This window comes from Aythya fuligula, chromosome 11 (genome assembly GCF_009819795.1).
Source record: "Aythya fuligula isolate bAytFul2 chromosome 11, bAytFul2.pri, whole genome shotgun sequence".
Classification (NCBI taxonomy): Eukaryota; Metazoa; Chordata; class Aves; order Anseriformes; family Anatidae; genus Aythya; species Aythya fuligula.
The window spans coordinates 10,046,971-10,074,391 of NC_045569.1; the positions used below are offsets into that span (position 1 = coordinate 10,046,971).

The following is a 27,421-nucleotide window of genomic DNA, read 5'->3' on the forward strand; positions in this document are numbered from 1 at the left end:
CACCAGGCAAGCATCAGAAATGTCTGCACTAGCTTCACCAGTAGGGACTGATGCACAGTTGCCACTCTATCTTTCCAATTCAGATCAAAGGCTTGCAATCAAAGACAGGAGGATGTGGGATTTCAGGGAGAGGTTTGATAGCAGAGAACACAGAAGAGGGAGTGGGACACACAACACCTGAATAATTGACTTCACGAAGCCTAGGGAACTCAGAGAGAGGCAGTAATACCATGGGAGTGTTGGATACCACAGGAGGGAGCAGCCCTGAAAGCATCTGCAATGCAAATCCTGCCTTGGGTGCTGCCTAATGTTTATTAGGTACAGCTAAAGATTTAATTCCAGGCATTACAGATACGCATGACCGATCCCACCAACAATAAAGGAATTCATAGTTCGAGGAAAACTCCTCCCCTTCCCACACTGTGCACAGGCCTACAATTTAAGCTGGCCAAAGTAAGTCAAAAGAAGAGAGTCCATTTGAATATGCAAATTCAACTTAACAAGGAGTGAAGACAATTGCTTGTGAGTTCAAGCTAAGAAAAACAGGTCTTCATAGTTCCTTTGGGAACTCAAAGCTTAGGCTTTCACCCCTCCCTGCTATTTCTTCTGCTTGCCCATCTTCATCCCCTTTCCTCTCGCTTCCTGCCTAATAAGCTTCTGGCAAACCCCCCAATTCTCAAAACTGAGCCTGTGATCAGAAAAGCAAACTCACTAACAGCATTAAAAGCTCACAAACCTTTATGTGTGAACCTGAGTGGCTGCTGAGAGCATGTGCACTGTGCATAACTCTCCACGGCAAATTTTTTAAAAGCAGCATTTTCCTGCTTGTTTGTCTGCCTCCTGCAGACAGAGTCCCATTTCCCTCCCCCCCTCTTTTTTTTTTTTTTTTTTTTTTTTTTTGCTAAAGGGAACAAGTTCAGTTTCCAATAACTGAAGACTGATTAAACCCACCTTCCCTGACACATCCCTTCCAACCTTCCAAGTCACAGGCAGCTCATATACTGAAACAGCATCAGGAAAAGGATTGGATCTACAAAGAACTTCATATAACCAGGAAGAAGCAGCAAAGGAAAATTGTTGCCATGAGTTTTGATTTAAACTCTTTAGAAATCCACCAAGTCTTACCTTCTCTTCCTATGTTTTATTAAAGGACCCCAGCAAAAGCTCTCAAAATCAGTGTCACATCTTCGAAATAAGGCACAGCCCTGAACCAGAACTAATTAAACAGGTATTTAATTAATACTTTTTACTCAATCTGAGTCATCTCATATGAAACTATCAGCCTTGTGTCCCTCTCTGTTACCTCTAACCAAAGTTTGTAGGATGCTAGGTGGTTCAGGGGAAAGGAAATAAGGAGATGCATTTCAGTTGTCAGCTGACACTTTCACTTCTGGTTTAGCTGCTACAGGCAAAAATAAATCTACATTGGCTTAAAACAAATATAAGCCAAAAAGCTGCAGATTAGCTCTGTAACTGAACAGGTTCTCCAAGGGAACTGCCTTTTTTTTTTTTTTTTTTTTTTTTTTGAAAAAACACCTTATTTTCGTTGGCAAGAACCAAGGTCATCAAAGCAATCTTTCAATTACCTTTGCAGTCTCATTCAAGTCCACCGATAAAACCATTCATGGAGAGTGAACACTGGCAGTTTAGGCAGACCAAATAGCAGTGGTTCCTCCTGAGCAGGTTTGATTTTGTTGATGTGGAAACTGCACCTGTTCCAGGAGTGAAAAAGACAACTTTAGTCTTCAGGGCAACAACGCAGAACATGGCATTAGCATCAGATCAAAAACTAATCGCCCCAAATTGGAATCGTGGCTAATTCCCTAAAGTACTACTGTATTAGATGGGTTATCTGCTTGCAGCCTAACCCTCTGATGACACAGTACTAATAATGGAGTCCCTGAGCTGTGACAATGTTATGGGTCGCAGCTGCCTTATGGGCATGTCTAATTATGATGTTCTGTGACAAGGCTATAAATACACGTGCTCCCACAGGTGAAGACCTGATTGTACTGAGCAACGAGAGGCTCCAGCAGGTATTTGCTCTGTTCTCCAACAACACAGCACTGCTTGCTTGAACTGGAGGGCTGCTTATGGTTGTGGGAGCCCTGCAGGCCTATACCCTAGGGACTCGAAGAGTATGGAAGCAAGTGAGATTTCATAATCACGTATAGATCAAACATCTGTGGGAAAAATGCCAAAGGGAAAAAGAGTAAATTTGTTCAAATGAAAAAGCCAACTGACAAGCCCCTAAGACCACCTGAGCAAATGCAAAGAGTGTTTGCATATTAACAGACCAACATTGATGGGCTGAACACAGGTCTAAGTGCTGTAATCAGCCTTTTAAGGTGCACTGAAGCAGGTAGCTATTTGAAGAGAAAGAACCATCTGAAGGATTTCTTGAAAAATGGGGAAGGTGGCTAGGCCCCCACTTTGTTTGCAGTATACGGTTCTTAAAACTCACTACATTATTGTGCTGCTCTAGGCTCTTTAAAAAGTTTCCCTGCACACCACCCACTGCCAGGTGAGGCCCATTTTTACTCCTTCCCTCACAAATTCCAGTCCTGCCCACCTCCAAGCCCTCTGTCTTCACTTGTCCCTAGGAACAACATCACAGGAACAAAATCCTTGAGGCAGTCAGTCCTTTTTGAGAAGGGCAGGCGAGAAAGGCAACCTGATGGGCAGCCCAGTGACCACACAGGGCCAGAGCAGTGAGCCACTGAGATGAGCCAGTAGACTCATGTAGATGAGCCACTGTCCAAATACCCATTCTTTTAATCTAGAAAGAAGTATCAGCAAGAAGCCTTCCTCTCTCTTTCACTGTTTGTTTTGTCAGAGTCAAAGAAAATGACAATCATTCACAACACAGAACTGAGTAGGAAAATTATCAGCTGCCTCAGCCAACGCACTGTGGCACACAGTTGTCAAACTCCCGCAAATTTTGTCATTAAGCCTTAGAGCTAATGTTTCTGTGGTTTCTAAAGCAGCCCAGAACATTTCCCTTTCATTAAGGGGAGAAAAGCCTCTCTCCTGACTTCTTACGACACCCATGTGATGGGCTGCAGCAGACAAAAGGATGTCCTCCCACTGCTCCCTGCTAAACCCAGCACAGGCTGCCTCACAGGAACGTGGGCACAGACCTGAAGTAACTCAACCTGGGGAAGGCACAAAAGAGGCTGAGAGCAGAAGCTGCGCTGCTGAGACAAAGGTTGATGAACATGAAGAGCTGAAACACAGAGCATGGGGCTACACAGGTGCTAGGAAGGCACTGAGAGAAAGGGGCACAGGCTCCCCGTTCTCCACACCACACTGCTTGCTCCCCGCTGACCTGAGGGACCGAGGCCAGGCTCCTCGGGGCCGGGCAGAGAAGCCTTGGAGGCCGCAGACAGCTCTGAGGCGCCCTGAGGCGGCCGAGGGCCGCCCACGCCCGCCATTTCCCCTCACGAAGCGCCGCCGCGTTGGCGCTCCCCCGGCTCTATTCCCGTAGCTCAGCTACGCCCGCCACGCCGCAGCGCTCTACTGGAGGTACGCAGAATGCGCAACGTTAAGAGAGGCTGCGCACTCGGCGTGAGGCCCGCCTCGATTCCCGAAGCGGCTTTACGGCAGCCGGCGCCGGGCGGAGGCGGGGCGCTACGGAGGCGGCGTAAGGAGGGGCGGCCGCCCGCCTGCCCGCCCGCCCGCCTTCCCCTCAGACGTGGCGGCGGGGGCGGCCGCGATGTGGCGGCGGGCGCTGTGCGTGGGGCTGCTGGCCCTGGCGCTGGGCTACCTGTGCCTGCTGGGCCCCCAGCTGCCCCCCTCGGCCCTGCGGCTCCTCCCCGCCTCGCTGCTGGGGGGGCTGCGCCGGGCCGGCTCCCTCGAGAGCCGCATGGTGGCGGCCTGGCAGGCGGCCATCGTCCGCCCGGCGCGGGGCTGGGCGCGCGTCGCCGTCGGGTAGGTCAGGGACGTGTGAGGGGGGGCACCGAGGGGAAAAACGGGAGAGGGAAGGGCGAGGAGCGAGTGGGAGGGTGCCTGTGGGGAAACCCAACGGCCTCTCTCTCTTTTTAAGCTGCAAAGAGGGCGAGGGGAAAGTTCAGGAATATCAGGCGGGTCTTCAAAGCTGGGTTTAAGCGTGGCCATGAATCTCGGTGTTATATATATAGCGCTTGACTCACTTTGTCGTAAATAAAAGGATGTGATGGGATAACTTGACTGTGATGCGAGGTTTGGCCTCCGAGTGTTGCAAAAAGGTATTGAGTGTAATGGCTGCGTAGCTGCTGTGGGATCAGCTGGAGCCTTGCTCGTGCATTATGGTCGATGCAAACTTTCTCCCCTGAATACAGAACATTTCTAGTGTCCCCTTTAGTCTTATGCCATGCCCTCACTGGAAAAGAGATGGTTATCTTCAGCTTAGTCCTTTCTTCTTTGCTTTAAAGGGACTCAGTACATAGAAATAGCTAGATACACATAATAGATACACAACCCAAAGGCCCAGGGCCTCAATGTTCCACAGCAAAATAAGTTCATTAGTAGCATCTCCCTGCTGTTAGGGCAGATTATTAAAAGCAAGAAGTGTGTTAGCAGAGGAGTGGCAGGGAGGCAGAAGAAAGACAGCTGGAGGATGATTAGAAGGGTCTCACTTGAAAGAGCTGTGGCTTGCTTTCTGTCCCTTTGCATCTTTAATGATTCATTAAAACATAAGATTGCTGCCCTTTTGCTGCAGTGAGGTTGTGGCTAAAATGCTGTTGAAAATTATTGTTTCTTTCTTTTTTTTTTTGTCTGCTGTGCAAGGGGATTTTTCTCCCTTAGTATGTGATGCACAGTGCAGCGGATTTCCAATCAAACAGGAGCTGCGTTAAAAGTGCACTGAAAACCCTTGAGGTTTTTAATGTCCTTTATTCAGTGTGATGCACACTTCACGTGTTGCAGCCCAAGTCGTGCATGAAAGGTCACTGATGAGGAGGAAAGGCCGTGCGGTTCGAGCTGACATTGGTATTTGGAGTGTTGTGGACAGATGCAGAGCAAGCTGAAGATCCTGGGAAAGCTTTATAGGTTGTTTGGATCACTGTCATGGAAGCATGGGGCAGAGGAACAGCAAATGCCCTTAGAGCAGTTCCAGAACATGCTATAGCAATTGTTCATGTGATCTCAGTAAATATTTTGTTTATATTACTGTCTCTCTGAAACCAAGGAATAGGAATGAAGGCAAGCACTCAGAAACTTCCCCTAAAATACATCAGTAGAGCATGTAAGATGTTTCCTGCAGGCCTGGTTCCAGCGCAGAAACTGTCCTGTTCTCTGCTCTGACTTGGGCTCCGCTGTGTTTAAATTGCTGTAATTTATAAAAAGTTTATAAAACTGGAAGGTTTGAGCAGCAGGTCTGATGTCACTTAAGGCTGGATCTGCCAAAATGGTTCTCGTAACTTCCCAAGTGGTGCTGGATTTTTCTCCTGCTTTGCCATTTGAGAGAAGGAGACATGCCTGGAAATTGGGGATGGTTCTTTTCAAACTGCAGTCTTCGAATGTTTTGACTGAAAAGTGGCTCTCTTGACTTCTTGTAAACAGAATCACTGCAGGTACAGGGTGTTTGTGTATGTGCTTTTGCTTTTTATTAGCAGTAGTTGAAACTCAAGAGGCTGATCTAGTGGGCTGAAATACTTTCAGTTTTAACAGTTCTGAATTGCCTGCAGGTTTTAAACCAGAACTAGAACAATAAAAGCTTCTTTATTTTAAGAATTAAAAGTTAAAAATGCTATTATTATGGTGCCTGCTCTTTTTTGAGCAAGCCTAAACAGCAAACAAAGTGCAAAATGTAACAACATTTACAACCACCTTTGAACACGAACAACTTACACTTTGTTTTAGTTTAGCAGAATGTTCAAAATCCAACCCTTCAGTGCTGTGATGGAGCACAATAAAGAGAGAGCACTTTAGTAAAAATTTAGAAAATTCATATCCCCATGTTTTTTTCTGTTTTGTTTTGTTTGTTTTTTAACTTGGTTGTTTTTCCTGAGGGCTGCCCAGATTTAACAGCAAACATCACTGTCTGGGAAGTGAAGTCATTGTATTGTCTCCCAGGCGCCCTAATGTACTCTCGTACGCTGGCTTTCCCTGCAGTGCATTTTCCTTCTCTCTTTCAGTGTCAACGCCTGCGTGGACGTGGTTCTGTCTGGTGTGAAGTTGCTGGAGGCACTTGGTCTCGAACCTGGGGATGGAAAAAACCACGCTGTCCTGACCTCCCAGCAGGACCTGAGGGAAGCATTTGTGCACTTCATGGAGAAAGGGGCAGCTGCTGAGCGCTTCTTCAGCGATGCGGAGTCTTTCCATCACATAGCACGGACAGCCTCGGAGTACCCAGGTGCCCAGGTATGTCCTCCATGGGAAGACAGGTTTTGAGAAGTACGGTTCTTATATTCTGCATTGATGGTGACTTTTGTTCTCTGTCTAGTGAGAGCCCTAATCGTTTAGGAAAAAACAGAGGACAGAACTCTGCACCTGTCCCAAACTGAAGGGTTTTGAATGGTCTGTCCCTTGCTTGCCTTTTCCAAACTGAAATACCAACCCAAGGTTACCTCTGCAGGATAGTACTAAAGACATTTTCATGTTTCATGGGAGCCAGATGAGATTGATGCTGTAAAAGAGGCTCTAACATGTTGTAGTGAGACAGGAAGTAAGGAGAAAATCCACACATGAGAAGTTACAAACATGCTGATCAGCTCTAGGACCTTAATGCAGGGTTTAAATTCTCTCTAGAAGTAGGGATGATGAAAAAAACTCAGTGATTTTCCTGAAGCTTCACTTTCCAAAAGCAAAGTCCTGTTGCTCTAATTTCTGCTGGGTCTTCTGAATCTAGCTGCATATCTGCTTGACAGCTAATTTCTACAGACTATTTAATGCTGCCTTATATGCAGTTTGCCAGCTGCTTTTGAAAATCTGGCCTTTTATTGGTCAGGACTTCTGCGTGTTGGTCTATTTCTCGATGTTCGCTACATGGGCTTTCTGGCATCACTTGATTATCAGCTGTATCTTTCTACAGCTTGTTTTCTGTCACCTCTTGGCACCTGTGGTCCTCGTGACAGATCTATGTTCTTTAGTTTCAGAGCTCACGTAGGTGTTTTCTTACTTGAAAGTTCGACCTTTCTTACCTAAAGAAACTTTCACAGTTCTGCTCGCTTTGTGTGGGCATAGATGGCAGGTTTAACCCTGAAATACTGTAGTTTTCGAATGACTGCTTGTCTGCCTGCTGATTTAAAAAAAAAAAAATAAAAAAAATTACCAATTGCCAGTGCAGAAAATCTGCACTGAAGTAGGAGGGAGTGTTAAAAATCAGTTGATTTGCACAGGGCTGTCAGTTACCTGAAGGCAAATATTTAGACTTTAAGAAGAGAACACTTAAGTTGTTGGCATCTCACAGTGAATTGTAAAATTGTTTTACCTCCGTCCCCACTAAGCTTTCCTAAATTCTCTAATCCTGGAACCTTTCTAGAAGCTAAAATCTGAAGCCTGTACTAAGGACTAAGCACGTGTAAAGCTATCAAAGCAAGGGAATGCCCATACCTGCCTCGATCTGTTTTACAGCTTTACGTAGGAGGAAACGCTGCTCTCATTGGTCAGAAGCTTGCAGCAAATCCAGACCTGAAGGTAGGTGTGTCAAAAGTTATACGCTATTCACTCGGCTTTAAGGAGTCTCAAATCTGTTCTTTAGGTAATGGTTTACAGCTTATTGCTCCCTTGGAGTTACTGGCTCCTGTCTTAACCTTCTTTCTAATAAAACAAATATGGATCCCTGTGCTGTGCTGATCCTTTTAATTTTTGCTAATTTAATAAAAGTGGCTTCTTCTTTTCACATGGTCATGTGGAGGCCAAATTGTTGGATATAGACTAGTGTAAGGTCCTCCATCTTCCAGTGAGCTTGCAAGAGTGAAGAGAGTTTGGTTCTAAAGCTGTGATGGCTTATGTATTTCTGTACTGTGCATAACAAATCCTGAAAGGAAATACATTTTCCTGTATGAGAACTATCTTGCTTATCAGCAACTACTGGGAAGAGATGAAATGTGGGACTAATGCATGCATAGAATGGCTTCACACAAAATGAGATGGCTACTTCAGTGCACTGAAATGCTGGCAGGGGACATGGCAGGGGATCCTTGATTGTTTTAATTGTTTTCTAGATCCTCCTTTGTGGCCCAGTTGGTCCCAAGCTCCACCAACTGCTTGATGACAATGTGGTTGTGCCACCTGAATCCATGCAGGAAAGAGATGAATTCCATCTCATCTTGGAGTATCAAGCAGGTACCATGCCAAAGGCTGAATGTTGGATGGAACCCTGATCATCACTAAGAGATTCCTGGGTTTACAGTTTTCTTTTTTTTTTTGAATTGGTTAAAAGGACCGTGTAAGTTATCAGTACTGGCAGCTGTCACTGGGCTAATCTGGTAATTCTGTGTGCTGCAGGGAGCTGTGGTAGGTGAGCAAACATCTTAAACTCCTTTGAAACTTTATTCCTTTGTAATGCAGTTACTGTAAATACTGACTTATGCTGCTGTGCTGCCATCCTCTTGGTTCTGTATTCTTGTACACTGTGGCCTATAAAAACCAGGTATACTTTTTGTTTTGTGGTATATATCCTAAGCAGACCTGAGGGTATAATTCTGCTGCCAATAGCTGTTAATTGGGTGCAGTCATGGTATGAAACCATGCCTTCAGATTCCAGCAGGATATCCCAAAATAATCTGTAGATAGGTGGTTTGATTGGCTTCTCTTCTGAGTTGGTTTGCTCCTCTTTGCTTTGCCCTAGGTGAAGAGTGGGGACAGGTGAAAGCGCCCAATGCCAACCGCTTTATCTTCTCCCACGACCTATCAAACGGCGCCTTAAATATGCTGGAAGTGTTCGTGTCCAGCTTGGATGAATTTCAGCCAGATCTTGTGGTGCTCTCAGGACTTCACATGATGGAAGGCCAGAGCAAGGAGATGCGACACAGACGACTAATGGAGGTAAGATACTTAGATCTCCTCCATTTCCATCCCAACAAATGCTCCATAGCAAACTCCGAGCTTCCCAGGCTTGAACTTGTAATAAGGTGCATCTTCCTGTCTCCCCCAGTATGCACACCTTTGTTCCTTCTGTTTCTTTTAAAACACGTTTTAGGTGTTGTTTTTCACCTTTTCCTCTACCCCTGCAGGCTGTGGCCTCCATCTCTGACATCCCTACTGACATTCCGATACACCTGGAGTTGGCCAGTATGACTGACCAGGATTTTATGAGCAACATTGTGCATCAGGTAACAAAAAGGACGTGCTCTTTTCATCAGTTTCCTTTTCTTTAGTATCACAATGCGCAGACTGATAGATAAATATAGAAATTAAAAAAATAAAATGAGGTTTATCATTATTAAAATTGAAAACATGGATTTAATGTCTGCTGATGCATTCTGAACAGATTTTCTTTACTGAGCTTACCAGTCTCCTCTGAGCAGCAGAGAACTGCAATGACTCATGGCCTAGCAGAGGCCAGATTTGTTTTCTTTAGCTCACAGAGGGTATTCCTTTTAGAAAGGTTTGACTGAGGTTTCATAAAGGAGGTATCTTAAAAAGCTTTTGGTTGATCATCAGTTCAGGGTTTTTGCAGTATTTCTTTCCTGCAAATCCCAATGTTTAAGTTGACACAGCTCTAATTCCAGCATTATGTTTCATGTGGATGTGATGTTCTGTTGCTCTTTAATGTCAAAGTGCACCTCTAGAAAAAGAATTTCAGAAATAGCCAGCAGGCTGTGATGCACTTTGGTAAAAACAGTACTGTGAAGGAGAACCCAGAAGTCTGACCTGTCTCTGAAGGAAGAACTCTTGTTCCTGTTAGCAGGTCTTTCCCCTGGTGAACTCCATTGGGCTGAACGAGCAGGAGCTGCTCTTCCTCACGCAGTCGGCCTCTGGTCCCCACGCCTCCCTTGCTTCCTGGAACGGCATCCCCGATGTGGGCGTAGTCAGTGACATCCTCTTCTGGGTCCTGAAGGAGCACGGGAAGACCGCGGACCGGGCCTCTGATCTCACACGCATCCACTTCCACACCCTGGCCTACCACATCCTTGCCACGGTGGACGGGTTCTGGGGCAACCAGGTTGCTGCCGTGGCTGCTGGAGCTAGAGCTGCAGGGGCTCAGGCCTGCGCGACCGAAACCATCGACACCAGCAAAGTCTTTCTGAAGGCTCCTCTGGAGTTTGTGACCTCCCAGATAGAGGCACCTTCCAAAATATCCTTAAATCCAGATGAGCCAGTAGTGCATTGGCACAGAGAAGGCATCTCATTCCACTTCACGCCCGTTTTGGTGTGTAAGGATCCTGTCCGGACCGTGGGACTCGGGGATGCTATTTCAGCTGAAGGACTGCTATATTCAGAAGTGTATCCTCAGTAGGAGACCAAGGCCCCCCTTTGTCTCCAGTACTGTATGGTGTCTGAGGAACCATGCTCTTCTCATTAGGATTTCAGGCAGCGGTGATATAGGAACAGAATCAGGGTATGCTATGTTTTCTGGACATAACTGTAAAAGAGCCAAAGAATAATTCCAGGTATAAACTGTCAGATACATTCCAGTCACTTTGCAGCAACTAAAACATTTCACGTTGAAGTGCAGAGGTTTTAGTATTTAATGTGAAAATTGGCTTTTCTTTGTCTTAAGCATGCGGGGAGGGAAACAAATGCCAAAATCCCTGTCTGGAGTAGGTTTGCTCTGTGGGTCTTGTCTGTTAGTGCTGGAAAGTGCTACAGCCAGGAGAATTTCGTGTGTGTGGATCCCAGGCTGAGCACAGCAGTGCTTGGCCCTGCCTTGCTTCTGATAAAGTAAAAATAAAAGGCTCTTGCATTATCTCCTCTCAGCACATTGCTACATGGCAAGAGCAAACCTTGCGTTTGCTTGGTGCGATGATGAAATCTATTACTGACAAAATTACCTCTCAACCTCAGCGCCCCTCGAGCTGGAGGGAGCCGCAGCCCTGAAATGTGATGCACGCTGTACCTCCTCCCCATGTGCACAGAGGAAACCAGACTCAAGGCAGCGTAGGTGATTTTGGGTCTCTTGTCTCTGTGATTATTGTTATTCAACTGAGTCCTAGTTGCCCGCATTTAGTTTGGGGGCAACTAAAAGTGAAGATAGTCAGGGTTTTTATTTGGGAACACAGCTTTATTTTATTGCCAGGTAAATCACAAAACGTTCCCTCTGTCTGCTGACCACTACATGCCAAGGGTTTCAGCCAGAGGGGCTCACAGCTTGCTTTCTTTGCTAATGGCAGGTGCTTATGTCTGGTATTTTCCAGCTGACAGAAAAGCTATTGAGTGATAGAGACTTTTTCTTTTGTTTTGTTTGAGAACTGATGTGCAATCTTTCATCTCCCTGCCTTCTGTTCAGAAGGGTTAAATTATTAGGGAAGGGCCCTCTGGAGCTCTGGAGGCTCAAATGCTGCAACGGGTAAGACAGATGTGAGGAGCTTTTTATTTACTGTGACTAGATCACTAGGCTGTCTTTGCTGTGGGCAGCCTTTGAAAATAAAAACAGAGGAGTCAAATCATCTACTATCATTGCCTTGCTAGTTTAGAAAGCTTGTTAAATACTTCATTTATGTATTTTTTACCTCTAGGTAGCAGCACACCATTGATTGCACAGCACCAGTGTTCTTTTGTCTTTTCCAGCATGGTTTTGTCTCTGTCCATTTCCAGGATCTTCAAGCCCATTCCCATAGCAATCAGATACTTTTTTTTTTTTTTTTTTTTCAGTGTAACTGAATTAAATGCAATCAGCGTGTCTATGCAAGTCTGCACTGTACCAGAATTTGTAGGGGGTCACTTCTGGTCAGCCTTTGCATCTCAGCAGTGGGGAGGAGAGAACATTACCCATTAGGCTGGCCTGATCTCTTTCAGCAGGGCTGTCACATTGCCATCAGTGATGTTCTCCTGGTGGAAAATGCCATTGTGAATGCTCTGTAAGGATAAAAATTGACAGCTGTTGTAACTTGTACTGACTCAACACAAAATGCTGTCTGTCAGTGTGTATTTAACTTCTCCTTTCCCTCTGAGGAAAGTCTTAAGTGTTGCACCAGAGGAGAAATACAGGCAGCGCTGTGCTTTCCTGTAGCTTATCCCATCCTGGTCTTCCACCAAGTCTCAGTATTTATCGCAATGCAGGATCTTCTTAAGACTGAAAGGCTTTCTATTCTTTGTTGGTGCTTTGTTTTGTTTTAATTTATAAATTGTAGCATGGAACTTAGAGTTCTGGTTTAGTCTTCCTACAGAAAAAACAAATAAAAATTTTCTCCTTTCAGCCATCTAAAAGGTCTGAGGCCATTAGCGGGGTTATTTGCAACCTTTGATCAGAGCCTTCTGGTACAACACCGCTGGGACCACCAGTGGCCACGCATCCTGCCAGCTGGAGAAGTAATCCTTTGCTTACGATAGGTCCCACTTTCCTGACGTCGGGCCAAGCTGTGTGGATTCTCGGGTTGGAAACGAAACAAAACTAAATACACACAAGCTGTCATGAGCAGTGGTCCTGCTGCTCTGTTTCCCTTCTCTCTTCCAAAAGCATTTGCTGAGATACGAGGCCAGTTGGGCTGTGATTGTCTTTTGGCCATTTAAAATCAGGTAACTGCGCCATCAGAACTTGTCCCAAGGGTAAGGCATGCTTACACTAAAATGAATGTTACAGGCTTAAATCCAGTCTCTTTTTAAAAACTAATTTGAATAAATAACTGCTGTAAGTAAGTATGAAAAAGGCAGTTATTGCTTAAGAATTCATCGGGGCCTAAAAAACCTAACCATGAAGCAATGCCTCTGAACTTCCTCCTGTTGCTCTGTTCCTTCTCAGCAGGTACCGTTTGTGCCTCGCCTTTGGCCTGCGGTTGTTGTGCTGTGAGCCTGGCAGGGCTGCAGCTCTGCCCGAGTATCTGCTTTGATCAGGCATCTCGCTGCCAGCTCGCCTGGTCACCAGATTTGTAACAAGCGTGACCCGCTAATCAGATAGGCCCTCGCTATCCCTGATCAAGCTTTGAAACGATCTATATGATAATAAAACTGAATCAAATGGCAGGCTGTCTACGCTTCACGTTTCACATGCTGTGAATTTGATCTGCTTAACTTCCCTCTGCCTCCCAAACTTAATTGCAGCAAGGCTTGCAGATTCCTGAAACCTGTTTGTCCCACACCTCTGCACAGCAGCAACAGAGACAACAAAAGAAAGCTGCTTGAACAGATCTTGCTGAACAACAGAAATGGAAATAGACGGTGGTTTTTTAGTTTTTTTTTTTTTTTTTTTTTCAGAAAAAAATAGTGAAATACCTTTCACTGGGGGGTTGGAACTTGTCCCCCAGGCTGCTATTTTTACTATCCCCATTGCAATACTGTTGCTTTTAGTTCCTGGGGCTTTGGTTTTTGTATTTTTTTTTCCCCATGAAAAACAGCTGGAGCACATCTTAAAACCATGTGTCCTGTTTTCTTATGAGTACTTAATGCTTAGAAAGGGGTCCTGTGATCTATGCATACGCGTGGTTGTTTTTTCTTGTAAAATCCAAAAGTCCTTGGTAGGCAAGAGATTATCCACAAATTTACTTACTTGATTACTGAAAAATCAGAAAAGTTGCAATAATACCCAAGTGTCAAAACCAGTCTTGAAATGATACCCCCTTACCCTCTCTTTCTGTTCTCATGCCCTCCTCATACCTTGAAATCCAGTGATGGCTGACTCAAACCTCAGCTAGCCTCGTACTCCCCAGCAGAAGGGTTTCCTTTGGAAATGCACTGGAAATGTTTATTTGCAAATAGTTTGCTGAAGACGCAATACATGAGCTCATCACTGTGGCAGTAAGTCGGTGGCTCTCCAACTGATAGAACTGGTGTGTGTTGGTATTTCCACCTCTGAGTGCCTGTAGCCAGTGCAGCCATTTGTGTGTTTTGGTTTTTTTTCTTTCACTTACCCTTGACCAAAACCAAGCAGTGGTTCCCATCTTCCTTCAAGTGTAAGGTGCCGGCATGTTCCATGACGTTGCCTCCTGAAGGCCAGGTGGCAGGTTACCTGAGGTGCATGAAGCTCAGGAAGGTTCAACATCCCTCAGCAGGGACGTTGCTTCTCCACTGTGCCCATGGTGCCATGTGGTTGCTCCCTGGCCAAGGAAGAGCCTATCCCAAACCCCACTCTTTCCAGTTTAAATGCTCTTTGGTGTTTCACAGCACTCCTAAGGAATTACTTGATTTTCTTTCCTTTTGTGTTTTTTGGTTATCTCCTGTTGTGCTACGTAAGATCTGGTTACATTTGCTCTCTTGTGTGAGTTCCTCTGACAGAAATGATGGTGACGTTTTCTTCCTTAGCTTTTATGCCTTGTCTCTAGCAAAGTCCACATCAACTGCCCAAATATGGTTAGAGCTTCCTGTAGAGCCTGGCTCCACTTCTCAGCTACTGGAATCCCAGGCTTGGACAGCAGCAGGGACAGATCTGCCTCCAGAGCCTAATGGACAATGCCAGCAGTGTGTAGGTCTTTGCCATCAGGTATTTTCTGCCCATATCTATTTCAAGACAGGCTAGCCTAAGGCTTTTTGTAGCCACCTCCCAACAACAGAAATAAAAGATCTTAAGCTGTGAAGTCTGCTGGTGCTACTGGTGGCTGGCTTTTTTTTCTTACTCTCTAATCCTGGACTGAATCACCAGGAATGATGTGCCACAGCAAGGTGGTCTTCCCAGCCATGCTCTGAGAACTGAAAAGGAAAACCGGGGAACAGCTTCTGTGAGAAGGGTCCAAGGGCACATACAGCATTGCAGGTACCCCAAAAGCTCTTCGGACATCGTGCTGTTGGGCTCCATGCTGGAGCTTGCAGCTAGGTAGAAGCTGATGGAGTGGACTAGTGAGCAGCTATGCTGCCTGCACGGGTACTCAGCACTGGCTGCGGGTACACGTGCTCAGAGCAAGCTGTTCTGGAGCAGTCCTGGCAAGCGTTCCTGTCACACCATGTGCGTTACTATTTCTGGTGTAAGGAAACTCATCGAGTTGATGAGTACATTTGAAAGAACAGTATAAAAATGGAGGAAATACCAAATTTACATTTTTATAGCATTAGTTGGGTTGTTATGTTCTGCATTAAAAGTGAACGTTTCAACCCATATTAATTGTGCTGTTCTCCAGTGCAATTTGTGTTTTGGTAAAAGCATACAGTTAGGTTTTAAACCTGTGATCACAGCAAAGTAGTAGTTTCATTTTGAGGGGAAATAAATAAATACATGTCTATAGACTCATTGGTTAAAACGAGCTAGAACAGAAGCCACAACAACTACCACCTCACGTTCCACATTCAAGCAGCAATGAGGATATCAGAGAAATGGGAATGCTGAAGTTTGTCTTTGCTCTTTGTTTTTAAAATTTGGCTGCTAAGAGGCAGAGCAAACCTATTTGCAACACGTTCTCTTTACCCCCTGGTCTGCTCTCAGGCCTGTTTTCCTCAGCACCGAGTGATGAGCTCTTTAGCCAAACTGTTGTAGACCCAGGAGTGACTGCTCTCCTGTCTGTTCAGATGCCAGATGAAGCTCTGTTCCACAGCAGATGGAGCAGTTTCTTGCATAATAATCTCAGGTGGATCCTACGCCCTGACCAAACTGAATTCTCAGGGAGTTATCGATCCAGACTTGTGGTAGGATGTCCTTTCAGCAAGGGGAACAAACGCAGGGTGGAAATAGCAGGCGCAGCCACTCCCTCCTGTGCCAGAAGCTGGGAAAGGTGGAGGTTCCAAACGGCTCCCTGTCGCTTTGAAAACTGAACCTGGTATCAGCCTTTGCTGAACAGCAGCTGAAGAATACAAATACTGGCAGCTAAGGGTGAATAATCTCATTAAAATGCAAGTGGAAGAAACAACAACAAAATCCTGAAAACCTCACCTGTGAATGTCTCAGGAAAGCTGCTCCTTGTACAGTGCAGCCTGGTTAAAACTAGATTCAAATCTCACCTGCATCTCTCATTAAGAACCCCTGCAGAAAACACTGATTTTTTTGTGTGCAGTTTAGTTTGAGAGAGTGGTACAGCTTTCCTTGTAGCACAGCTGTTTTCTGTTACAGAAACCAGTCTTGACAGATGAAGTACTTGTAATACTATGTGCTTTCTTGTAGCATATATAGGTGTGGAGCTTATTATTTTAATAAGGCTCATTTTTCTTCATTCCCCTGAGGTTTGTCTGCTTCTGTAGAAAAGATTTTGCCACTTCCCAACAGGGAAGTCTAAATTTTAGGTGTTTTATGCAAGAACAGGACGTTAGAGTAGGACCCAGGCTCTTGCCATTATTGTCTGTCAGTGACCACAGCTGGGCAAACGAGGGCATACAGGAACCCAGCAAGTACACGGTAGCAGCGCATCAGCCAGCATCCAGTTGTCTCAGGGATTTCAGAATCAGAGTTATTTGGGTTTAATGCAAGTTGCTGGATGGGTAGATAATTATTCCTGGCTGAAACAAGATCTTGCTGTCCAGGCTTTTATTTTTTAACTGTCTTCTAGATTCATTCCTGTCACGAAGTCAGTCTGCAGTCTACCTTGTAAGCAGTTTGATTTAACCTGGTTAATTGTAACACTTTTTTTTTTTTCCTGAGAAGGGAAACAGAATGTCCTAAAGCAGGTGGTTTCTGCTTCCCTAGAAATTAAGCTCATTATTACTTTCCATCTTAAGTTTTCAATTACAGGGGGAAAAAACAGAAAATTAGAATTATGGTTGATGCCAGAAGCAGGTTTTGGAACATAAGGTGTGATTTCCAAAATCCCTAAATGACTTTGTACAGTCCTGCTGAAAACTCCCTTGCTTAATTTCAGTTGAAAGAACAGTCCAGCTTCATTCTCATCATTAGATAGCATAAAAAAACTCTCCATAAAGATACTGCAAATTTACGGCATGCAAATGCTGTCATCACAGTACCCAGGAGGAGGAGAGGAGACGGGACAAGGAACTTCAGTTTTATTTATTATCCAACTGTAATTGCAGATTTAAAAACACTTCCTTAGATGTGAAGCTCCCTTCTGCTTTGCTGAAATCTGGAAAGAACAAGGTGCTACCTTTTATTTTCACAGAAGGAGAGTTAATCATCTGCGTAAGCTTTTTACCAGAAGGTGTATTTTAAATACCTTGACAGCACCACCCCATGCAACACCCCCTCAGTAGTGACACGTAACAATTACCCTAAAAAGCAGCCCAGAAGCTAACAGGTTGCACCAGTGGGACTGGGTGAGAAAAGAGCCTGCTCCGATTCTTGCTCGGCCCTTCTGGTTCCCACAGCACCTGTGGGCCAAGGGCTGTTGCACGTAGCCGGTTGGTTTCGTGATGCTGCAGTCCTGAAGTTAACTTAACCCGTGTACAACTGGCAGAAGGCAGGGGAAAGCAACTGGTGACATGAAAACAAGGGGATCGAGCAGCTGGAGGGAAAACCTTCTGCTATCAGCAGTGCTGGTGAGCGCGTGCCTGTAAGTGCTGTGTTCAGGTCACTGAAATTTCCACAGCTTGCGAGCCCTCATGGTAAGACCAAATGATTACAATGAGCAATTGCCACAGGAAAAAAAACGTCTTGAACTAGAGTTCTGGGGTGAGATAAAGTTTCCACACCCTGCCTACCCTTGCTCTGTGATCTTAACTTCTTCACAGCTACGGTTATGCTGCAGTAACTTTCAGTGTAAAAAGTTTAATGTGAATAAAACCACTGCACTGTACCTGGTTTATGCTGCTTCTTGTCTGGTTTGTTTAAATTCTCCAGCACTCCACAGAAGAACCTGTGATTTCTTCAGCACGATGAACACCTCACCACGGTGCTACCCCAGGGCTGCACCAATTCAAAACCAGCCCATAGAGGAGAGGCGGAAAAAGCCACATTTGAGATAAGCCGGCAGTTTTGGCAATCAAAAGAGAGAAAGTGAAGGGTTCCTACTCTTTTAGTGGCCCCTGGGGAGCAGGATAGCACTTCAGTTCCCAGCTGCACTCTAAAGATGCATTAACGTCACTCTGGATAATAGCAGCTAACCAGAAAGCACCGCTGAAGGATGCTAATGCATCCAGAGCCTTCCTCAGGCTGCTGCTACAAGTTGCTGCAGAGAAGTTTCCATTACTAACCTTGCCCTATCAGACTTGTTGATTACGGAGCGATAGAATGCAGCGGTGCAGAACAAAAAGCAGGAATGTATTTTAAGAAGCTCAGCAGCCCAAACAGCAAATAGGCTGAGCCTGAAGCTTCAGCTGCTTTGGGCAAGTGCTAGACATCCTGCTTAGAGAACTCGGATCAGAAGTCCCACAGCAACATCAGCTCTGTGCACTTCTCTGCACACTGATGGGGAAGAAGACGAAAAAGCAGATGTACTTAACCCAGTTACTGGTTCTTTCTGTAAAGCATGGTGGTCCTGCCTTAACTCCCCAAACCAGTTGCTTTGAGGACCTGTACCAAGCTCTGGATAAATCCCAGGGGCAAAAAACTGACAGGAGCAGAGAAAGGAAGGCTAAGGTTTTTCTGTTCAAGGATAAAAACACTTTCAAAGCATCTCAAGTATCACAGGGGCATTAAAATTCCTTGCTCCGCTCACCAAGAGGCTGCTTTGCCTTCTGGAACCTAGCAGAAATGATTTCTCCTGAATGCTGCTGTAAGGAGGGCATAACTGAGTTATTCAGAGCACAGCTGCTGTCATACTAAAACAATTTAAATTTAGTGTTGAAGCTGACCATTGCAAGCCTTTTCAGAAAGGATCTTTTTTTTCCTGCTAACCAATCTTTCCCCCATGCTGGGCAACGCTAATTCTAAAGGAAGAACTCCAATCACATGAGCACAGAGCTTCACTGAGGCTCATTCACCCTGTTTCTCGGCAAACAATTAGGAATTTGGTTCTGGCAGACTTTTGTGCTGCTGCAGCTAGCCTGCTTCCAGAATAGCTGGCCCCTGAGCACCTGCCTTGCTCTCACCCAGCTCTGCAGTTTTCTTTGGCTGTTGTTAGCTACCACACATGCTTTAAAATAGATTTTCTCCTGTTGGATTCAAGAAATACACAGAGTGATCTTGGCATCGGAATGGGACCATGGTCCTAAAGGAGGTGGCTCAGCTGGCTGACACTCGTGCTGCCACCGGGCTGCCACGTTAACAGAACGACTGCCTCAAGACCAACCAGCTTGGCTTTGCCACGCAGCTGTCACCACTACAGAAAGGGTGCACTCGTGTACTCCATGGCCACCACACGGCCCTGCCAAGGAATGAGAGCTCCCAGCTCAGCTCCCTGCCTGAGCAACCTCCTTGGCCCAGCCTTGAGAAATCATTTAGGAAGTCTTGCCTTTGTGAAACCAGGAGTGACGAGCACGTCCCTGCCAGGATCCAGGCTGTGCCAGGCCCAAGTCAGGCTCACAGCTCTGTGATCACCCTGGTGAGGTGTTTCGCCTTCACTCCTTCTCCGAGTGCACTACCACTGACCTTACTATGGCTTGTGCAGGGCTTCCTCAGCTTACAAGTTCAGCCACCAGCAGAAGGGGTTGATCCTCTTTGGGTTCTCATTTTCCAGGATGCTAAGTCACTACTGCTGGCTTTTCTAAACTTACTGGGTGCCTCAGCACCCTTCTGGAGGACTTAGAGATGAACACTGAAGACATCCAACCCCATCAGGTCTCCATCCTCCAGTCTGTTGCAGTAAGGTGTGACCACGCTAACAGTAGCTACATGGGAACCGCTTCTGACTGCTGCAACTACTCCTTGGGACAAGGCAGAGAGCACGTGCTAAAATCATTAACCAAAAACAGCTGCATTTAGCCTAACTGACAGTGGGGTGAAGCCACCGTGGGTCAGGGGAGAGGGCAGGTCCCCTTCCCCACAGGTCAGCAGGCAGCGCTGCAGATGTCCCCACACCTGCCCGTGCTGACCAGAGTCCATTCTAGTCCTCTGCCTGCCGGCTCCTGCGCTTCTCTTTCCGTTGTTCCTCGGCCTCTGTTGGTGCTGTGGTCTCCTCAGGGCCCGGTTCTGAGCTCGGTTCTGGTTCCAGGGGCAGCGAGGGAGGCTTCGCAAGCGGAGCTGATGCTCCAGCACCTGGGGAGAGAACACAATTACAGAACGACTGTGTGTTTTGTCTGTTCTTTTGTCCCTCCAAGCAGGATGGAGATGCAAAACAATCATAGCTATTTTTTGTTCTCAGATTTCTTCTGTCTAGCATTAGCTTATCAGCAGCACTCAATTATTTTGTGAGCTATTCAGCCAGAGACCTTACAGTACTTGGGGTTCTGCTGAAAGGCAGCTGAGGCACAGTCTCATTCGGCCAGGCTGCTGTGAGAAGTCAGCAGGAACTTAGGAATTAAGTCGTGCTTTGGAAGGGAAAATTGTCCCACTAAGGCTGGTTTATACTCAAACTGGAACCAAAACCACAGCGTAGCTTTCAGTTCACAGTTTTAGCAATCTCAGGAAGAGTTTCCAGGCAGTTAATGTAGCTCCTTACGGAATAAAATCAAAACAGGATACTGCCACGCTGCAGTTGTATCTGTACATACATAGGCCAACAGATAATGTTATGAACCAGCTCCTCTGACATAGGTGATAAAGTCCTTCAGGTAAGCCCCAAACTCCTGTATGTTTTTGTTTTTCAGCCTCCAAATCTTTCATGCATGGAAAGTTTATTCCATGCATGAGGAATGGAATGGGTCCTCAGGGGTGCCAAGGAAAGAGGCCTAGGTTACACAACCTCCTTCCTGTTCCAACCCACAGGAAACAGATCTTAACAGTGACAGAAAATCACCACAATCAGCAGTATCCTGAGTGCATTCTTCCTTGGGGCCAAGGGGCGAGAGCAGGTCAGGCCATAGGCAATGGAGATTCCCCCACCAAGCCCCCAGCAAGAAGCAACACATGCAGCTATCAGCCTAGGTCTTCTAAGGCTGAATATATCTGAATGGAGCTCTGTAAGCGAGTAAATATCCTCCAAAACACACGCTGTAACTCCATACCCAAAGGGACAGAGGCTTCTCCCCTCCCACAGTTCCACTTTGCAGAGGTGCCAAGGAGAGGTACCTGGTGGAAGCTGCATGCTTTTCCCATACCCAGCAGCCGAGGACATGGCTTGACCCAGGGCCTGGTTAGAGCCCAAGGGCTGCTGAGTGCTGGAGGATTTCCCTGATGGCGCAGCTCGCTGCTTGGATTTAGACTCTTTAGCAGGCTTAGTCCAGAGCAGGCTCTCCCCGACCTGCAGGGCAGCTCCCATCTTCTGGGCAACCTCCACCATCTTCTCGAGAAACAAAGAGAGGAGACCCTTGTAAACAGGAATACTTCAGACAACAATAAAGTCAACAAAGAAATAGAGCTGTGCAGAGCTGGCAACTGCCTTGGTGCTCGAGGGAAACATCTCCGCTAATTCATTCCCTTAATTAAGAGGGAATCTTGTCTTGCTGTGTATTGATTGAAGAACTGGGCTTCAAAGAGCAGAAAAGAAGTAAGCAGCTCTCAGCAGGCGACTGCTCTGCTCAGAAAATCTCATAAGCAGAATTTCTTCCTAATAATTGGACTCAAAAGTCAAATTTCCTCCTTGTTTGTTGCAAGTCTTAATGTGGCTTTCTAGTTCCTGCTGACAACTCGTAAGCACCTACCTCAGGGTCAAAGTCAAGAGTGCTGCTCTCCTTCACTGCATTGACCTTCTTCTCCATCTCCTGGTACTGGCAGAGGGCTCCCTTCTTGTCCCCCTGGTTATACAGCAGGACAGCGTAGTTGAGGTTGACGAGGGGATTGCACCTGCAACAAACACAGGGGATGCATCGCACTTAGCCGGACTCAGACCACGCTGACGTGCCCAAGCAGCAAAGCTTCAGCCTGGCTCAGACAAGCCACGGGGTGCTCTGGCCCTGAAGTCCCATCTGCTCACATCGCTCCTCCACTGCCCAATCTCAGTTGCTCTGAGGCGAGGGCTACAAAGATCTCCCCAAGCAGTGACCTCTGCTCTCAGGTAGGTGAGCTGGCTTTGTCAGCGTCTGCAAGATTGGTTCAAAGGAGGCAAGAGCTCTCCCTAAAATGCACGCTATGTTTGGGGGCAGCCTCAGAACTACGGGGGCTGCCTGTGGGAGGGTGGAGGAGCATAAGGCAGCTGTGCTGTGCTAGAGTTTGGTTTGAAACCAGCTGCAAAGACCTGCAGAACAGTTTTGCACTTGTCAGACTTAAAAGGGCAGCAGCAGAAGCCCAGCTGAGAGCAGAAACCAGCGCTGCGCTGTATTTACCCGTGCTACCACTTACACCTTTGGGAACAAGACAGAGTCCGGCCTGCTTGGCCAAAGACTCAGAGCCCTGGGCCAGCAAAGCATTCCACAGTGACACTGACAGCATGAGGACTCTTGTGACTGCTTCACCCCCTTCAGCATCTTCTCTGCACCAGCCAACTCCTTGCACTTGGGGACTATCTCAGGACTGGCTTTAATAAATCCTAGACAAAGTGCCTGAGCAGCGAGCAGGCACCTCCGTGTGAGAGCTGGTGCCTGGGGCAGGTGAAGTGACAGGGGCTTTGTGAAAGCTGATCTCTGCTCTGGCTCAGCACTCCACATTTGTAGGAGAGCAGCTTGTCATGGGACAGGACAGTGGCACTGGCTCATACTGATCGTACTTTACAAACTGACATGCTGCAGAACGTGCTGTTTATGCTTCACGTTCCCTGCCTCTTCTCTCTCTTTCACCCAGTAAAACCATACACCGTGTGTGTATGGTTACAGAGGAACAGCGGGCAGTGCCTGCCAACGAGGGATTCAAAAGGAAGCCCAACACTGCGGGTAACACTGCAACCCTGTGCAGCTCTGCCTCCCCTCGTGATTCTGTGATTCTGTGATGGAGAACAGCATACGAACACAATTTTATATGGAATAGAATTGTTCCACGTGCTCTCATTTTCTACAGTACCCATTTTCTTCACCAGGATACATTAACCCGGAGCAGCAGCTTTTCTTCCAGCTTAGCCAAGAGTGTGAGCAAACTCAGCTGGAAGGAAAGAGCGAGCTGCTTCCCTGGGTTCTGGGATTCAGTGAACCCCTCGGAGACCTCTTCCTTCTCTAGCTGCTTCACAAGCCAAGGTTTACACTCAGCAAAATGCTCTGACCATTCTTCAACAGTCTGAATCCCACACTTAACTTGGTGAAGCAAAGCACATAGGTGTTATCTGACAAAGAAACGAACAGCAAGAGGGGCACCACAGGAGCTCAGGCAGACACTCGGCTCATCCTGGCTGCAAGGCTGAGACCTGGAAAAGCAGAGGCTGCATTTGGCCAGCCCGTAGCGTGTACGTGTATCCCTGCACACCGGTCAGCCAGGGATGCTTTGGAATTTGCTCAATAAATGTGAGCGAGGGACTGGTGCCCTCTCCTGGAGCATGGCAGGGATAGCTGGAGCCATCCAAAGATTCCAGCACCCACACCCAGGGGGCCAAGACAGAGAGCTTCCTTTGTGAAAAGTGCAGAAGGAAAGGCTTCTGCCATCGCTGTGCAATAAATAGAAAGCATCGTCTGCAGGCCATGACTATCCATCCTCAGTAAGTTATATGACAGCGCTGCAAGGAAGAAGACTATTAGAAGAAATCCGATAGCATTCATCACCATTGGATTTCCTTTATCTGAGAAACTGGAACACTGATCCTGCAATAAAAATAATAATAAAAAAAAACACCCTCCTCATCGTCTTTGCCAAAGCAAAGGATGTAATGCATGAGCAGATAAATATAAAAACCTGATTTCTTGAGGGAAAAAAAAAAAGCCAATAAAAACAGGAAAAAAAAAAAAACACACACACAAAAACACTCACACAACAAAACACCAAAACCAGAAATTGGCCAGATCTGGAACAGCCACTTTTAAAATTAATTGAACTCTATCATGCTAGTTATCCTTCAAGAGCTGAGAAGCAATATAACGGTTAGAAAAATCAATAGCTAAATAACCAAAGGGGAGGGGAAAAAAAAAAAAAAAAAAAGGCACAGCTATGAGCTAAAACCAGTATTAAGATGAAGAAACATCTTTTTTGAAGATTTTGGCAGAACACTTTCCCTTCCAGACCCCAGCATGGTACCCAGACCAAATGTCACAGCGTGGCTATAAAAGTATTTATGGCAATGGGAACAGACACAGCTACCTTCATCCCAGCCAAACAGCTCATAATGTGCCAAGAAAGTAAGCCTGTGGGGACACGGATTCAGCCACAAAATAACTGTAGAGAATACAAGGCATGTCAGCTGAACGAGGCACAAAGAGCCTGACAGAGCCTGGATATTCCTCCCAGCAGTCAGTGGCAGTTTGTATTCATTTTTGCTTTGATAAAGTTTTATTTTCCTGGTGAAACTATAAAGCTGTAGCATGCTACTGGTGCCAGATATTTAGGCAAAGTTGGGGAGCTCGATTCCTATTCCCTCTCTTTGATCAAAGCACACAAACTCATGACTAAGCAGTCTGAATGAGCTTAAGATCCTGCACACCCTTGCTAGACATGGAGTTCTGATTAGGAAAGCCAGGCAAAGGAGCTGACTGGATCTTGGAGCTTTTGGTAGAACAGCTGATGCATAATTGCAAAACACACAGCAAGACGTGTAAATCTTTGACCATGGCTTGCACAGGTTCACTTCCTGTGAGGAGGCTGCCCAAACGTCCTGACATTTGAGGCAGAAGTAGAAATATTTAAATCTTGCTTTGTAACTTTGTTGATGCATAACCATGAAGAATCTCAGTGCCAGATGTGTGCTGGTGGCGCCGGGCTAACCGATTCAAGGGCTCTGTCATGCATGCAAGCCAGGCAATTCTCAGCAAAGCGCCAAGAGCATTTACAGCACCTCTTCGCAAAAGGAACTGCACTAAGGGGTCAGACACTATTCTTTTAAACTTGCTGCCTTTTTTTAATGGGCTAGGGAACTTCCAGAATTCCCAGAATTAAGCCTGGCCTGTGTGCCTAGGTTGGAGGGGACAGGGACCAGTGTTTTCTCCTGCCATCTTGTGGTGGCCACTATGGAGAAGAGCCTGCCTTAAGACTCACTGTGCAGGCTGCTCTCAGTATGCAAATATTCGCAGTAAACTGGGGAGAATCGCCATCAAACCTCCCACTAGTTAAAATGTGAAAAGTGAAAAATGAAAGGTAAAGAAAAGCAGACCCAGGCAGCCAGAACTATTCCTAAATTTGAGACAAATCTGTTTTTTCTGCCTGAAATGACGCAAATGACTATCTTTACCACTGAAAGGCTCACTTTAACATTTCTGAAAGCAAGTGCTCTGATTTTAAGAGCTAGATTGCAAACACCAGCATTGCTAACAAAATGGAGGAGAAAGAGCTGCACCACTGTCCTTTATATGCTTTATATTAGCTTCTTGCCCACATTTTCCCAGCTAAAATCTTCCCTCTGACCAGTTCAGAACAGGCTTTAACCCAAGCCTCTCAGTGCTCTCACCAGTGCTTGAACTTTGGGTTATAAAATATTCTGGGATGGCTGGTTTCCTTCTATTGAATCTGCTCCATTGTGTGTAAATAAAGGAGGACTGGAATCCAAAGCCATCATCACTGACTCACTAAATAAACAGTAAAATAAAAATCAGCTTTGGTTTGGTCTCAAACAAAATTTCTTTCATTTTTCAGAGCTGACCTGAATGGAAAAAAACAAGTGGTTTTCAAACTGATTTGCATTGCTTCAGGAATAAAAATATTTCCCTAATGAAAACCGTCTTGGGTCAGAGTAGTCAGAGCAACAAAGCATGTGAAGGAAACCAGGTGCAGGGAGGAAAAGCAGCGTGATCAAAGAGCTAAAAGATGTGATTAAGACTTACTTGTCCAATGCCACAGCTTGCTCATAGGAACGTTTTGCATTCTCAATGTCTTCAAGGTTTGTCAGAGCAACTGTACCAAAGGAAAAGGTACACACAGAAGATGATACTTCACAAGGACTTTACTTTTGGGATAATTCAGACTGTCATTAAATCATGAAATAAATAGGTGGTAGCAGGGTTGTCTGTATTACTGCGCCCAGTGCAGGTGAGGATTAACTCTTCTAATGTCCCTTCTTATAACTACTCATCTCACCAAATCACAAAAATTACCAGTGCTGGACATGCACACCCTCTAGGCAACACCAAACCAAACTCTTAAAGATAAAGTGTTTGGTTTTGTATTTTATTTTTTTTTCCAAATGTGTAACCTGGATCTAACTACAATTTAACCTTTCTGTTCACTACCAAGAGAGAACAAACTATTCAGGCTTTACACCCACTGGTGACCTGCTGGGGAACTTGGTATAGCCTTTGTCCAATGTTTTTTTCCTTCAGGACAAACTTTCCCTCTCCAAAACGCTGCATCTCCTAAGCTGGATATACACCAGAGCTGCATAACGGCGTGTCGCTTACCTGCAAGGAGCATGTACAGCTCTCCCATCTTGGGCTGGAAGTTGATGGCAGCACTGAGGAAGTGGAAAGCTGATGCGTACTGCTGCATCGTCAGGTGCACTAAGCCCAAATTGTACAGGATCTTCCAGTCAAAGGGAGCCAGGTAGTTTGCCCGCTTCAAGCAGCTGATAGCCTTCAAAAAGGAATAAGCATGCTGTAACACAGCCCACCCAAGCAGACGTCTTGTCTCTGCCACAACAGGACTCGCGTTCTTATATAAAATTGAAAACATGAAAAAACATGAAGAAAAATAAGGAAACGAGATACTTACTGCAACGTATTTTTTCTTGCCGAAGAAGCACATCCCAATATTGTTCCACAGTGGGGGGCTTTCAGGCATGGTGCTGGCCACCACCCTGTATTTGGAGAGGGCAACATCAAAGTCTCCATGGGTCTGCATCAGGCTGCCAGCTGCCAAGGTGGCCTTTGAGAGAAGAGGAGAGCAACCAGCTGAGGAACTGTGTTTCCCCAAACATGATGAGATGATAAAGTTGTTAAGCTAAAGCCATCTCAAAAGCAACCATTTAACTTTTTCAGTTGTTTTCTTCTAGGGGCTGCCAAAACCAACAGTGAGAAGCAGATGAACCTCTAGAACCTCTCAGCATATAGTGAAGACAGGGTAAAGAGGGACTTGTGTCCACTTTTTCCTGACCTATCTCAATCATAGCACTCTCTGAAATCCTGTAATGTAAAAAGTGCTTAGGGTATGTTTTGGGGTGATAGCATATCTTCTACAGCCCAGGTGTCTGAGAAGATCTATGCACTACTACTTTCTTTTTACCAGCAAGTACTGATAGAAACAGTTCTGGTGTAAGTTATCTGGAGAGTAAAAAACACAAGCGAGACAAAGCAGCCTAGTTCACACCAACTAGTTGATACTGCAAATTAATGGAAATATGCATTGGGGGAAAAAAGGCAAGTGGCTGCAACACATATATATTTAAACCACACTAAGCTAGTTAAGTCATTTATGATACTTCACGGTGACAAGTAAAATTTGTAAGTGTAAAGGTGTTTTCACAATAACATTTGGCTTGCATTCATGTATCAGTTGTCA

At 45.8% G+C, this 27,421-nt stretch overlaps 2 protein-coding genes across 4 annotated transcripts in view; one reads left to right on the forward strand and one right to left on the reverse strand.

Annotated features, from left to right (window-relative positions):
• Positions 1 to 3,715: 3,715 nt before the first annotated feature.
• Positions 3,716 to 12,722, forward strand: ADPGK (ADP dependent glucokinase). 2 transcript variants are annotated; one of them, XM_032194605.1, is made up of 7 exons: positions 3,716 to 3,930; positions 6,117 to 6,342; positions 7,555 to 7,617; positions 8,148 to 8,268; positions 8,774 to 8,970; positions 9,159 to 9,257; positions 9,833 to 12,722. In XM_032194605.1, the coding sequence occupies exons 1-7, from the start codon at positions 3,716 to 3,718 to the stop codon at positions 10,382 to 10,384; spliced, it is 1,473 nt and encodes a 490-aa protein (XP_032050496.1). In that variant the 3' UTR covers positions 10,385 to 12,722. The 2 variants fall into 2 exon arrangements, with proteins under 2 accessions (XP_032050496.1, XP_032050497.1); XM_032194606.1 differs by having other exon boundaries at positions 9,836 to 12,722.
• A 4,205-nt stretch (positions 12,723 to 16,927) lies between these two features.
• BBS4 (Bardet-Biedl syndrome 4) overlaps positions 16,928 to 27,421 on the reverse strand; it is a 40,376-nt gene continuing 29,882 nt past the window's right edge. For both annotated transcript variants that reach the window (XM_032194603.1, XM_032194604.1), the window contains 6 exons: positions 26,636 to 26,788; positions 26,326 to 26,497; positions 25,753 to 25,822; positions 21,568 to 21,709; positions 20,996 to 21,206; positions 16,928 to 20,023 (listed from right to left, as the gene is read on the reverse strand). In XM_032194603.1, the coding sequence (XP_032050494.1) occupies positions 19,872 to 20,023; positions 20,996 to 21,206; positions 21,568 to 21,709; positions 25,753 to 25,822; positions 26,326 to 26,497; positions 26,636 to 26,788 (900 nt within the window). In that variant the 3' untranslated portion in view covers positions 16,928 to 19,871. The remainder of the gene's footprint in view (positions 20,024 to 20,995; positions 21,207 to 21,567; positions 21,710 to 25,752; positions 25,823 to 26,325; positions 26,498 to 26,635; positions 26,789 to 27,421) is intronic.